Here is a 15,422-nt window from a genome sequence, read left to right as displayed (position 1 = left end):
TATTGGTAGTAGACTGACTTTCTATAGCCTATAATAAAAGTTTTTTTCTTGTATCCAGACTGACTTACAACAGGTGAAATTGTGCCAATAGCTCCCTATATGCACAGTACACAATTTTTTTTTATAAAAACATTAGGCCTTCACCTAAAGGTTTTTTTTTTGTCCCAAAGCTTGTGGTACGTTCCTTTGTGTCCTAGTGACACAAAATATTGATTTAAAAAGGAGTTCATTTATTTAAAAACGATTGTATTGCTTCCGGTAAAGAAAATAGTCTGTTCCGTCTCTACGGTTAGAATCCTGCATCCATAGCAACGCTCTGTTTATCATGGCAACGGTGTTTTATATTTAGTAGCGGTCTGTTATCACTGATCTATGTAATGACTGGATAGCTCATGACGTTCTAAACCCAAGCGTGCCGCACAAGCCCTGAAAAGTGAAGCCAAAACGTCTCGATCGCCCCCCGGTGACTGGTCCTAGTATAGGCCATAAGCCCCGCCTCTCCGTGTTATTCAACGGGACACGAGACCAACTAAACAATTAAATTACACTTCAAATATCTTTTTCCAAAGGTGGTTTCTTTCATTTGCTGTCGTTTTTATCACGCTGATGTAAGTTCAAGTGTCTGTTTCAAAAATAAGTTGGTTTTTAGTTAGTTACGTGATGCGGTGGTGTAACGTCATGATTGACAGCTGTGATTGACAGGTTCCCCGAGCGAAGTAGTCACTGAAGCACCAACGGATATTTTTTTCGGGATCTTCGGAGGACTGAGGTGATTGTATTTACTTTATTTTAATAAGCCTCTTGTCATACTGCAATAAATTTTTTAAAAAGTGTGCAGAATGCACTTTCCCTGCGAGAGTGAGGGCGGAGCGTTGATTTCGCGGCTTTACTTCCTGCTCACTACTGTGCAGGTCTGGTCCCGAGATCGCTACTGCGCAGACTCAAGTTCCAATATGTCAGCGCCATATCGGGACTCTGGCGGCTTCAGTTCTCATCAATGGAAGAGAGCGAAGGGGCGTCGTCCATCTTTTTTTACAGTCTATGTTCTAAACTGCCAGTAGGCAGTGAAGCCACCGGAAGTGTTCGAGCGGCCATCTTACGATTCCCTACCAGCAGAGGGCTCCAACGCCTGTTATACAGAGATTGGTAGCTCCGACGGCACTTTTAAGATGACCCGCTGTGCAGCATAAAAGTGTAAAACGACGTTCACAAAAGGATGTAGAAAAACTGCCCACAGGTTGTAATACAAGCCCTATAAGTAGTAATGTATATGCAAAATTGTCGCTCTATGCCCGTGTTGTTTTCTCTGAGGCAAGAGTAATGCTGCTGCTTCTTCAAAAAACAACGATAAAACAGTCAACAGTAGGCTAGCCTATAAGAAACCTCAGAGCAGCAATAATCACAATTAAGTGTCCAATAGCAACACCATTTGACAGCTTCAAAAGAGCTTCGTGCAGAGTCCGTTTACCGTTAACCTACATTAACCCATACAATTTGTATTATGCATTTCCTGAACATGTACTTGCTAATCAAACACTTTATATGAACAAACTACTAATCTATAAAACACAATCGGTCTTTCGACCTTTTGTTATTGTGTCAATTTATGTTGATATGCGCAAGGGAGAGAGAGCAATACTGTGCACTATTGTTATTGTTGTTTGAAGGCGGTGAGAGTGCGCGGCCGGGGCTCTCTCTGCTTGTTCTTATGCGCCCTGTCCACTGATCTAAATAATTAGTTGGTACGACGACTTATGTGACAACGTGGCCACAAAATCGTAAAACGAGGGAACAAATGAGTATAACGTGCTGAGGTATTATTAATTCGTGGCCACGAAACAATATTCACCTGAATATTCACCAATTCACAAAAAATATAGGTCTTTAGCATTCACAATTTAATTAATAGTATCAAACTGTTTTTCTTACCTGTGAAGATAGCTCTTCAGTGAAGGCCGACTAAGTTAGTGTTCTCGTACAGCTTTTTATTCCTTTTGCAAAGAAATTGCCATTTTTTAATAAGCAGGAAAAATTTCCGACTTTAAACAAATGCCCATTTAAATGTTTAGGATGTTTGCGCTGTAAGAATGTACAGGGAGACTTTATATTTAAAAACTGTGTCTCGTTAGGCAATGTTTTTTCAGTCAAATCATAAAATGTCCTATTGATTCAATAGAACGTGTGAGCTCACTAAGGAATACCAATATGGAGGCGCGGTGGCTTCACTGTTTATGACGTCATGAGCTATCCAGTCATTCTATATAGATCATTGTCTGTTATCAAGAAATAACAGACTGCATTCTACATTAGAATTCAACCAAGCCATGTAATAAATTATAATAAATTATACGTTTTAACCACTTGGTGGAATTGTGGTAGCATTAAAGCATTCTCCAGTATTAATACGCCGCTATAATTCATGTAGGTGATTTTGAAGTATATTTTATGTCGATATACAATGGTTACATACTGTAAAAACTAATCGTGGTATTGATATATTAAGACTGCCAACTCTATAGAACAATGGCAAGGAAAACTAACTTTACCACGCTCCGAAAGCCCTCTAGTGGCCAGAAGCATTTCCGTTGTGTTGCGGCTTTATTTCGTTGTGTTGTACATTTTCTGTTGTGTTGTGGGCTTATTTTCATTGTGTAAAATTATAAATTCGTAAACTTATGTTTGCTTTTTAAATTTTGTTGTGTTGTGCACGACTGGGCCACCGTACGAATATAGATGAATATCAGAGATAATTTATTTAAGAGACATGCCACTTCCTCAATCCTCAATAGAACTATATAAGGAAAACCCGTAATGGCAAAGATGGCGGTTGTATGCACATATCCCGCCCCTCCTGCTGGAAAGCCAATCATCTGGTTTTTAACAGTCAAGCCGGGAAACATTTAAGCCTATCGTCTGGTTCCACTGACGCATGTGCACAGTTGAGGTTTTGCGACAGCGGAGACGATCCCTTGCGCATGCATAGTAAAAGTATAACCTGTGTGGAAAAATGCGTTTTAAACCTTATTTTGGGGCAAAGTCATCAAACATTTTCAGCGATTTTTATCATATTTTACTGCTGTTTCTATACATGCAGTTTTTATGTCCGGGCCCGGTGACCAGTGAAAGTGCAGTTCTGACTCTCTGCCCATTCATTTAGATAGGAGCCTGGTCTTGTTAGTCTGAAATAGCTGCCCGGAGGTGTTGCCAAGATGGCGGCCGAGTGGCACGACTTGCCTAAAAGGACTTTGTGAATATATCTGCAGAAATAGACAGTTGTCTCATTTACACGCAGGCGCAGAACACGCATTCTAGCTGACAGCCGTCAGTAGTTCTCTCGGTGTGTTCAGGTGCAGCTTGAAAACATTAAAGGAGAGAAAACACTTCAACACATCAAAGTGAGGACTGATTCTTTTGACATAGTAACATTTAATTCACATATTGAATTAGAACAGCTTAATTGATTTGTCAGAGATTACATGTTCCTTTATTGGTGAACAGTAATCTCTCTCTTTCTCTCTCTCTCTCTCTCTCTCTCTCTCTCTCTAATAACTGCACAGGTCTGCTATCAGTGTCTCAAGCATCCATTACTCACTCTAAAATTACGTTTTGGAATCAGCAGCGGAGGCTTTGGGACGAGATGCATAAGAAATTAGTCCCACACACAAGAGCGTTTTAAGGGCAAAAACCTGACAAATATCTTGAAATACATCACCTGAACAATGATTTGAGTTGTGGTAACTGTAGTATAAGCGGAAGAATTGACTCTGGGCCGTTTAATTATTTTTAAAAAATGCTTCAGCATTACCAACTCAGTGTGCATTATTTTCTAATAATATTGTGGTCAACAAAACAAAACCATTTGAATTATAATTAATATGACATAAAAAATAAGATCACTCAAAAATCTGAAAATGTCTCTTTTTATTTTTACGCATCTGCCATTAGACAGTCTGAGATGACATTGCCATAACGCATTTTAACATAAACACAGTTAATGCTAGATGATCAAGCTGATCGATCGAAACCAACTTTGAAAGCTTGACTTGAGCAGAATGTGTGACAGTGAGTCTAACCGGTGTTGTGCTCTCCAGGCTCAGGAAGCCGATGTTGCAGTTTAACTGGTTACTGTGTTAAGATGTGACCTTACGCCAGATGTGAACAATCGGCTGCAGATTCGTCAATTCCGAAAGCCTGTGCAATACATCCATTACAATTAAACATTTACACTACATGATGCTGGTATTATTGTAATGATTAAAAAAAACAAGGGATTTCATTCTTGCAATGGCAAAAGTTTTTAACAAAAACACCAATAAAGTCATAGGGCCCTATCTTGCACCCAGCGCAATTGACTTTGTACACTGACGCATGTATCATTCCTATTTTGCACCCGCGCAAAGCGCGCTTTTCCCTCCACAGAAGCACGTCGCTAAACTAGGGAATGAACTTGCGCTCCCCGGGGCGGTTCAGCGCAAAAAAGGAGGCGTTTTCCGGTGCAAACGTTCCTTCATGCTATTTTGCAGGTTTAGAAAACAATTGCGCCACTAACCAGGAAAAAATAGTTTAAAGTCAGTGGCGCGTTGCGCATGTTATTCATATGCTATTTTAAGGGCGCATGCTTGGCCATAATCAATGTAGCGCGTGCACAACGCGCATACACTTTGATTCTCTCATCTACACAGAAGCAGCAGTTTTCATTTTTGCAAATCATACATTATTACAATAGATAGATAGATAGATAGATAGATAGATAGACAATTTATTATAAAAGCATACATCTAGCTTACACATTTACCCAAATTATCATACGCCTGTTTAACCGAAGTTAATTTGGGTGGGTTTCTCCATCCCCAACGTCCCTGACGAGAGCGTTGCTCTCCTCGGCTGTGAACCGTTCCTGGCGTGAGCCTGGCAAATCCGCCGTTATAATAGCAATCCGCCATGGAACAAGCGCGCCTGCTCTTAAAGGGAATGTGAGATGTCGCTCTGATTGGTTTATTTCACGTTACGCCCAAACCACACCTATGAGTAATGAAGCTACTTCAGACCAACACATTTTAGATTTGCGCCTGACACAAGAGTCATTTATCCCGCCGGGAAAATAGCAACAGCGCCCAGACCCGCCCACAAAGTTACTTGCGCTTTGCGCTTTGACACTTGCGTTTCAGATCGTTAAATAGGGCCCACAAAGTCAAAGTATGTTAAAAAATGTGCCGTGCACAAGCAAACTTTTGGGTTGTGCTCAGGAACAACTTTTTATATAAATCTTAACCTCTAAAAGTCAAAAGCGGTTTTGCTTTCGCATCTAAACACATAGCAACAACACTTCAATTCACTGAAATCTCGTCTTCTTTCATTGCGAATGCATTTGGGCGGAACTATGCTAATATTTCACTCTGTGACGTGGACCTTTGAGAAAGTAATATCTGGACTTCAATCAATATAAATCCTTTTGGCTGGTCTGGTTCTCTGTTAAGATAGAATAAATCGTTTTGTGGGTGACTATGAGCTTTGTAACTTTGCAGATTGTATGCACAAACGGGTACTTTCCACATTAAAAAGCATAATATGACCCCTTTAATATGTATATTCCTTTCGGAGTTGAGAATTTATGTCCCCACCAACCACAGGAGGAAACAGCAGAAAAAATAAATAAAATGCTTACATTTTCTTGCTTTTCTTTATGTGAAAGAACCTTCGTTGTTAAAAGGGATGTTAGTGAGCATTTTATAATTTAAAAATATAACATATATAACAATATAACAACATACATCATTTACACATGACCATCATTATTATTGTATTTTTATGTTTCACATTACAGGACCTAAATGATCTTATCAAGAAAAGCATCTTATTTGGAGATGGAAATCCTGCTCGATATCGTCCGCAAACAAAGACAGACAACATGGATGAATCTGAACTATATAGAAAAATGACGTTTGGAGAGAGAGACAGAAACAAACCCCATAAAACCCTTCTGATGGTGGGAGAAATAGGAACAGGAAAATCAACCCTGATCAATGCGGTGATCAAATACATGTTGGGTGTGAAGAGAGAAGACAAGGTTTGGTTTGAGATCACAGATGATCAGAGTAACCGAACATCAGTTTACAGTCAGACCTCCAGCATCACTGTTTATGGGTTTTATCTACAAGAGAGTCCGATCCATTTAACAATCATCGACACACCAGGATTTGGAGACACTCGTGGAATTGAGAATGATAAACAGATCGCTGAGAGTTTGTGTAGCTTAATCAAAACTGCAGAAGGGATTCATGAAGTAGATGCAGTGTGTCTGGTGATTAATGCAACACAGAATCGACTCTCTTACAGACAAATGTACATATTTGATGCTGTTCAGTCTTTATTTGGGAGAGATATTGCTGAAAACATTGTCTTGCTCTTCACACACTCTCATGGAGCTATCCCTAAATCTGCCCTGACTGCTGTTAAAGAGGCTAAAGTCAAGTGTGCAGTGAATGACAGGAATCAGCCAGTGTTTTTCCTGTTTGACAACTGTCAGTCAGAAGCTGCTAATGAAGAAGAAGATGATGAAGATGATGATGAAGATCATGAACAGAGGCGGAATCAATCATGGGATCGCAGTTTTAGAGGAATGACAGGATTGTTCAAGTTTATTGAAAACATTACACCAAAATCCCTGAAGATGACTCAAGATGTGTTACAACAAAGGAAACAGCTGGAGTTAAATGTCTCTAATCTACAGTCACGAGTTCAAATGACAGAACTAAAGCAAAATGAGCTGAAACAAACTCACAAAGCTCTGGAGAAGAACAAGAAATATTTGAAGAACAATAAGAACTTTGAGTATGAAGTTGAAGTGGCCTATAAAGAGAAGGTTGATATTGATCGCTCTAAAGCCAAAGAGGCGATGTGCTGCAGCGTCTGTGAGGAGAACTGTCATTATCCAGGATGCTGGTGGGTCAGAGATCTCTCATGGTCCAGTGTGATGAAAGGTAATCACTGTACAGTGTGCACAAATAAATGCCACTACAGCAAACATGTCAAAGAAGCAAAAATATATGTAACAAAGACAAAGAAAGAGAAGAGGACATATGAAGAGTTAAAGAAGAAATATGATGGGAAGATTGAAAGCGGTGTGTCTGTGAAGCTGAAAGATGAACTGCGAAAATTACAGATGGAGAAAATAAAGCTGATAAATGAAGCTTTTTACCGTGTTCAAACTCTGGAAAAGATCGCACTCAACACTGATTCTCTGTTCACACTTCTGCGTATTGATTTTCTGATTGAGAATTTGAAGGAAATAAATGAGACTGAAAAAGCCAAAACACTGGAAAACATCAAGAAGAGAGCAGGAGAAGAAAAGCAAGGAATACTTTACAGGATTATTTAAAAAATAATCACAAATAATATCTCAAATGATGCTGACATTGAAAATAGGATCCTGAAAATGTTTCTGCTTTGTTCAAAAGCACGTCCTTCATGTGATTTAATTTATATTATCATTGATCATAATTTTTCTATCATCACACTTGCCTGTATTTTCCATCTGTAAGTTACTTTAAATAAACTCTGCTAAATTAACTAATGTAAAAGTGATTACTTTGAATTTTGTATATTCGATTGTACACTAAGATACTACTGAAAATATAGCAGTGACAAGCAACAAATAGCCAGAACATTGTTATTTATCATAAAATGATGTGCATGTAATCAAATATCATCCAACAGGTGAAAAATTATATACATTTCTTTTTTGTCAAGTAAGTTTTATTGGAAGACAATTTGAAATATATTTTTTTACAATCTTACAGATGTCTCTTTACCAATAATAAAAATAAGTAAATAAATAATAATTAATAATAAAAAAAAGAAAGAATATAAACAAACCATCCCATACCCGACCTGTTTACACTGACTTGAAAAGGTATGATGAAGGAATGTTAAAACATTACATTAACAAAAAGATGCATTAATCCACATGGTTTCCATCTATAGATAACAGCTAAAAGGGTGCCAGATTTTGTCAAACTGCTCAAATTTTCCCTTCAAACGGTATCTGATTTGTTCCAAATGTAAAGTAGAAGCTCTCCAGGCCATAACTTTACAGTAGGAACCTCTTTTTTCTTCCAGAACAACAGGAGTAAGTTCTTGGCCGTAATTAAACTAGATGCAATCAATTTGTGCTGACTTGAAAGTGGCGTGTATGTTTACGCAAAGTCATGATGTCATGTTGCCCTGACAATGGATGCATATGTTCAGAAAGTCCCAGAATGATGAGTGCCGGGTCTGGCTGCATTTTCACCCTAAAAATTTCTGAAAGCACATCAAAAATTCAACCACTTCGATGCAGTTTCTTTTTTGAATAATGCAGTCTGTGAATGACCTTAACCTGAATAAGGCAGTGTCTGGAACTGATAGAATGTTCATTAATATCTTTTAAACTCTTCAGCCAAGTTTCCTCAGAAATTTCCACTCCTAGTTCTTTCTCCCAGTCCTCCTTAAGAAATTTTGTAGAGGGAGAATTAAAGGATTGCAGCAAGTTGATAATGCCTTTTTACTTCCTTTACACTGATCAAGACATTTATCAATGATTGAGGGTGATGTAGTGTCCATTGAAGGTGTATGAGCACGTACAGTATATAATTCCTAATCTGCAGAAAAAAAGAAAAAAAAAGAAGAAAAAAAAAGACTCAGAGGAAGTTTACATTTCTGTTGCAGTTGATTAAAGGATGCTAGAACCCCATCAAAGAAAAGATCTCCTATAGTACATATACCCAGTTCTTCCCATTGTGTAAAGGTCCCATCTTGATGGTGTAAATGATGGATTAGTAATAGGAGTTAGAAATGAAAGGGACTTTATCTTGAAATCTGTTTATCTGTTTATCTTTGATCTGTTTCCAGATCCGACATGTATTTCCTATTATGATATTCCTATTAAAGTTAGAATGATTCAGAGTTACAGGAGAGAGAATCACCGCTCCCGGATTGTAAGGATAACACTGATCACAAATTATTTGGAGCCAATCTGGACGAACACTATTATCATCCAACCACATTGAAATTTGTCTGATGTGAGAAGCCCAGTAATAAAGACGAAAGTCTGGGAGTGCCAGACCTCCCTCTTGTTTATCTTTACAGAGATGTGCCTTCTTAACTCTGTGATTTTTGTTTCCCCACAAAAAAGGAAGAATAATTGAATCCAACTGCCTAAAGAAGGATTTAGGTAGAAAGATTGTAACATTCTGGAAAATATATAATATCTGTGGTAAAAATTTCATTAAGATTATTCACTCTCCAAAATTGAATATTCGCTTGCAATTTGGAAATTAAAGGGGTAAAGTTGGCCTTTAAAAGTGAACAATATTTAATGGTAACAACAATTCCAAGATAAGTAAATCTTTCCATTGAAACTTTAATGGAGAAGATTGTATCACAGACAAATGATATACATTTCTAAGCTCTTCTTTACTATAAATCTGGACTGTGCTGTTAATTCTCTATGACATTTTTGGGCCTTGTGTTTATTGCTTCACGTATTTATTGAGAATATACAGAGAGATTATTAAATGCTTTCACTTATATCAATACATATATTTAACCAGCAGTTTGTTTTTGTTCATTTTTCATGCATAAATGTGTTCATTTAACTGTGAAATGCAGGGATCAATATTACAGTTTTTTATTTAATCAATATTCACATTCATGAAAGCTCTTATATGCTTACAGGCACAGTGCACAGCTTTAGCGCACACAGTTTGTATATATTTATATATATATATATATATATATATATATATATATATATATATATATATATATATATATATATATATATATATATATATATATATACAGTATATACATCGTATTGAACACCCATTTCAAGTTTCTCATCATAAGAGATTGTAATTTTGTGTTATATTTTACCTTCATTTACCAAATAAGCTTTATTAATATTGAGTTGTGTTTTATATGTTTATATCCATATTTATATTTGTATTTTGTATTCACAGAACCACACATCTATGCACATTTAATAAAACAACGATTTAGATTATAACCTGAGTGAGACATCATTGTTCTGATCGGAGAAACTGTAGCCTTCAGCCAAACCTGGACTACAGCAATAACAGTCAAGACTCACAAGATTCTTCACTATATGTGATTGTTTGTTTGTTTTTAAATTAACATTTGTTTTATTCTTGTCATCATGGATCATGGAGGGATTATTTTTCATTCTACAACAGATATAGATCACGATTAAAGATTATTGCCAATACACAAACACACAGTTAAAATTTCAGAACATCTAAAAACTAAAATGTCACCTCTGACTCTGTTTATTATCAATGTGTTCTGAGTGTTCAAAAGGAAAGGAATTCAATTGTTCTACAAATGCCACCAAACAGCATATTTCCTCTAAATCACATGATCATGAGGGTGTTTCCCTCAGTTTACTGTGAATACACCTTTCGATTTTGTTACCTGCAAGAGTTTAAATACACAACAAGAGGACTGGATCGGATGCAATTTCACCTTTCCATATTCCCAGCAAACATCGGTCCGACGGCAACGTCGTGTCCCTGGCCAAAAATAGTCGCGGTAGGACGGCATAAATTGGTAAAAATATGTAACACAGAACATTTCCTAAAAATGCATTCAGATACATTTGTGCATGTCTACAGTTCTATGGGGTTGCATGTATAATTGTTATTTTGACTTTTAGCTACTTGTAGTTCAATATATAGTGTATTTGGTGAGAGGACGTCACCTGGCGACGTCTTTTACACGTGCATTTATAGTCCATCATGACCCTCTATGAAATCCTTGTGAAATATGCAAAAGCTGTGCTTAATTCTTGCATGGTTAATACTGCAATCATTCATTTAATTGCCCAAGTAGTTTTTAAGAGGTTGTGAAGACGTCCAGAAAAAAACAGGAATTATCTTTATGAAATACACGATTTGTATACAAAGTAAATATATTTACTTTATCTTGTTTAAATAAATTATAATCACAAAGTGCCCAGTGTGGTTAAGTGATTGCAAAGCCACTGCATTATAGTCGTTTTAAGTGGACGTCCAGTAGGTGACGTCCTTTACACGTGCATTTATAGTCCATCATGACCCTCTATGAAATCCTTATGAAATATGCAAAAGCAATTATGCTTACACCTTGGTTGATACTGCAATAATTAATTCAAGTGCCCCAAGTAGTTTTTAAGAGGTTCTGAAAAGACTTACACTGACGTGCTTTACACATCAAAACTGTGCCACCGAGATGTTGTAGCAAATCTCGCGATATTGCAAAATCCCACGATATGATGTATTATCTCGCGATAACGCAGCCATTTTCCCGTTTTTCTACAACAGCGAGGCGAGCAGGATTTGAGGGTGCATTGTTCTGTTGCCGAATTACAAAAAAATCTGCTGTTGGGTAAGTACATTTTGTATTATAAATGTAACATTAGACACTCTCTGCTTCAACAGAGTACCCGCCTTCAATGAAGTTAACGCTTGTGAATGGAGAGGGGCCAGACTCTTTGTACAAATTAAATGTACGAGAGTCTGGTAGAACCAGGCTAATTTTTTTCTGCCGGTGAGACCAAATTTTGTTATAGTTTGCGACCGCAACATTTACCCAGCAGCGAATGGTAAAAAAAAAAAATTAAAGCGGAACGAAACTGCGCTACTCGTTTGTGCTTACGGACCGTTTATTAGTTCGGACCATTTCGGATATTTCACGAGTCAGGAGAGCTGTTTCTCAATTCCAAGAACGCAGAGAACGGACTTGTGTTCTCGTGGAGACCGGTCTTGACAAGCTTCCTTGGAAGAACGAACTCGGAACCGGCCGCAATGACTTCTGGGACACCAGGCGAGTACTAGCTCAAGTCTGCATTCGATGCATCCTCGGTATCAAGAACACATCCGGGTTCTTTCATGCGTCCTCTGTACTTGCGTTCTTGAGAATTGGGTCTGAACTTCGACGGTTAATGATGACGTAAAACGAGAACACAAGGACGCAAGATCGCTGAAGAACGCATATTGAGAAACACCCGAGGTGTTTTTCATAAATGTTAACATAGTATCCCAAAACGTTTCTGTGATTTACTGTGTTTATATCTTACACTACCATAAAATCAACTATTTGTGCAGGTGAGGTTAATGCACAATGAAAATAGGCAAGTATCAAGGAGACTAACTTTACCTGATTCCTCACCTATGGTCTCAGCTTTAAATTAAGTAATGCTTTATGGCCGTGCCTTTTTGCATAATGAATATAAATCCTGTCTGTATGCAAAGAACGAATCTTCAGTTTTTTATCATATTTGGAATGTATTGTGAGTGTATTATTGTCACTTGGAGGGCAGTTTATGTGCTCTCTATATTAAGGTAGTTAAGTTAATGGCTCAGGTTTGCTCTGTTACAAAGTTGCTCTCTAACCATACTCTAAGATTACCAATTTTGTAATCACTTCAGTGAAGTTATTAAAACGTGATTTAGTTTGTTGTACTTGACGAAATTACATGAAGTTGCAATTTTTCTTTCAGGGTCACACAACGAACAGCCATCTGTCAGACGTAGAATTCAGGAATCTTTCTCCAGGCCATCTTATAGAACCAGAGACATTGCATTTGTTTCTTGTTTAATTTCCTTCATAAAGGTGTGTGTTGTTGTTGTTTTTTTTTACCATATAGTTATGGTGTTTATTGATTAAAGTGTCCTTTCTTACCTTAAATATTTTTCACCCATTTGTTTTTAATGTAATATTGTTTACTGTTTTTATTTAACTACCCTCTTATTTAAGTTTGTGTGTTTTGTTTTCATTAACAGAATTTCCAAATGTCTTGCCTCTTGACCGCTGCATTCGGGAGAGAGCACAGAAGTGAGGGTATGTGTGCTAATGGTCTTCTCCAGCCATGGGGTTTGTATATGCTGTGTGTGTGTGTATATGTGTATGTATATATTTGTATTCATGTATTTCTCCGAATGACTTGTATATGTGACCAGAAGATGTTTGCTAAATAAGTTTGTGGTGTCTTTGGCATGACACAGAAATAAAATTTAACTTAACTATATATGGTGTGTTTAAAACACTGGCTTATTTGGAGTTTGTTGTCAACCTTTGTTAGAAGTACAAGTATTTAACCAAGTATTGAATGATTATTGATACCATTGTTTTCGCTCATTGTCAATTCAGTCTCCCCTGAATTGACCTTTACTTGGAATTTTTTTTTTTTTTTTTTTTGAGGTGAAGTAATACTGTGTAATTTCTTTCACAGAATCATGTCAAATGCTTTAATGGCGATTTTCAATATGAGGAGTGGTGGCCAAATTGAAAAGAAGTCATTCAACGCTACACGGACGCTTTGTACGATGTAATTCAAGGTAATTTTGGCCTTATGACATTAAAAAAAAAACTCTTGTTCCTTGTCTAAAATTAATGGAATTTTTATTGTTAACTTTTATCTATTCAGGGGACATTCTTTAAAAGACCACCTGTCTTTATCAGAAATGTCCTTTTCACTTTTACAGTTACACACCTAGTGAAGGGTCTTTCTTAAGGGCTCAGTATTGAAGGGGGCAAATGCTGTTTTTTATTTTTATTTTCACTATTCGAACATTTAATGCAGAACATCTTTTATTGGCATAAGATTATTATGCAGTAAAATAACATGGTTATTTTCCGACATAAAAAAAAAAAAAAGTACATTTACCTAGAAATTAGCCTTTTTTTTTTACATTTTTTTTAACCATTCTCTTTCCTCAGATGCTGTGATGAGGTGGAGCCCAAATGCTACAGACTCAGACATTGATGCAGCAGTGGAGGAACACCTGAAGAACGCTCCAGGAACAGCTGGGGGTGGTGGTTATAAAAAAATGCGCCATAAACAAAACAAAAACCATAAACCCATAAACTTCATAGACTCTAAAAACTTATTTATGGCTGTTTAACAGTAATGCAAGACTGTTAGTAACTGAAACTTAGTACTGCCACAGCTCTGACTTCTATTCATCAATGATGGAATATTATAGAAAGACTCTAAAAATAGAATGCGTTGACTGTTCCTGTACTTTTGTTATATTCTGGTTTGATTAATGTCTGCTTAACCTTAATGTGAAACTGTTAGAGAAAATGCCATTACCATAGAATTTACCACATTGTACTATTTCTAACAACTGGAAGACATTCAAATGTAATATTCACAATAAAATGTTGTGCTAAATTATAGCACTATTTTTTGCTTCAGTCCACAAATAATGTGTTGATGTACACGTGATTAAACGGTTTTATAGACGTTCAGGTCTGACCGGACCGATTTTGGACCTTTTTAGAACCTTTGTCAAGTTTAGATGTGAAACGTTTAGATCGCCGGTCACGATTTAACACAATGGGTGTATGATTATTTTATATGCAGGCTTATATGCCTACACTTATGCAGAAACACACCTTATAAACATCCAGAAGAAGAGTAATTCTGACGTCCATGGACGCGCAGAAAAGACGTGGAATTCACGGCCAGACGACGTCAAAGACGTCGGTTCAACTTTCATTTTGGAACTATTTTTCAACCATGACGGGACGTCTCTGTCGGACGTCTTTTCAACGGTCATTAAACGTCCAAATGTTTGCTGGGTTAGTTTAATTTAGTTAGCATCAATATTTAAGACATTTTAATCCATTTTCTCAGCTCATAACTCATCGGCGAGTGTTTCAAATCCGATTGCGATCCGATATGTGGATCATTACAGATTGTGGCATAATATATTAATATATTAATGTGTAATGCAACTCTTATTATCAAAAAATACCCGACATTGCTTGATGAACACAAATCATGCATTGCCATTTTTTTTTTTTTAGATTAATATTTCATTTGTCAATGTCCCTCTGTTTCTTCTCCGTGATTCTGGACTTCCTCATATTTTGACACATCCGCATATTTCATATGCTCTACTGAATATGAATGTGCTTCTCTTCATAAACATCAGTTTGCGCTGTATCAGTCCTTCAGTGGAAACGCAAATGACGACTTTCTCTCATCAAGCCTATATGCTAGTTTGTTTAGGTCTTCTTTAGTAGAATTTTGCAGCATTGCTGTGTAACCCAGACTCCCCATGTGTGAAACCAGTCATAACAGACACTGAACTGTCTTCGAAAGGGTAAGACAAGACTTATAGCTACACTGTAAATTGAGTCTTTGATTGTTTTGTGTAGGCTATTTGACGTTTAGAGAAACCATTCAATTATATTTTAAATTCACCTTTTGTTTACCTAAAAAATAGACTGAATTCGGGCTTAATTATCCTAACTGTAAAAGTTTAACAACTACAATACACGTTTATTCAAATTGAGGAATTTTAAGGCATTGGGCTTTTTTCATAGACTCGCCAGATGGCGCTAAAGCTCATATTTAAGAACCAACTTCCGAA

At 36.9% G+C, this 15,422-nt stretch overlaps 1 protein-coding gene across 1 annotated transcript in view; it reads left to right on the top strand.

The window, feature by feature from the left end:
* Positions 1-15,422, top strand: part of LOC309508907 (uncharacterized protein) — a 108,282-nt gene that overhangs the window by 83,351 nt on the left and 9,509 nt on the right. The window contains exon 3 of the mRNA XM_082183452.1: positions 5,825-7,121. Within this exon, the coding sequence (XP_082039578.1) occupies positions 5,825-7,121 (1,297 nt within the window). The remainder of the gene's footprint in view (positions 1-5,824; positions 7,122-15,422) is intronic.

The sequence above is a fragment of the Leuciscus leuciscus genome (assembly GCF_965113295.1).
Source record: "Leuciscus leuciscus genome assembly, chromosome: 11".
NCBI lineage: Eukaryota > Metazoa > Chordata > Actinopteri > Cypriniformes > Leuciscidae > Leuciscus > Leuciscus leuciscus.
This window is presented reverse-complemented; position numbering and strand designations above follow the sequence as displayed.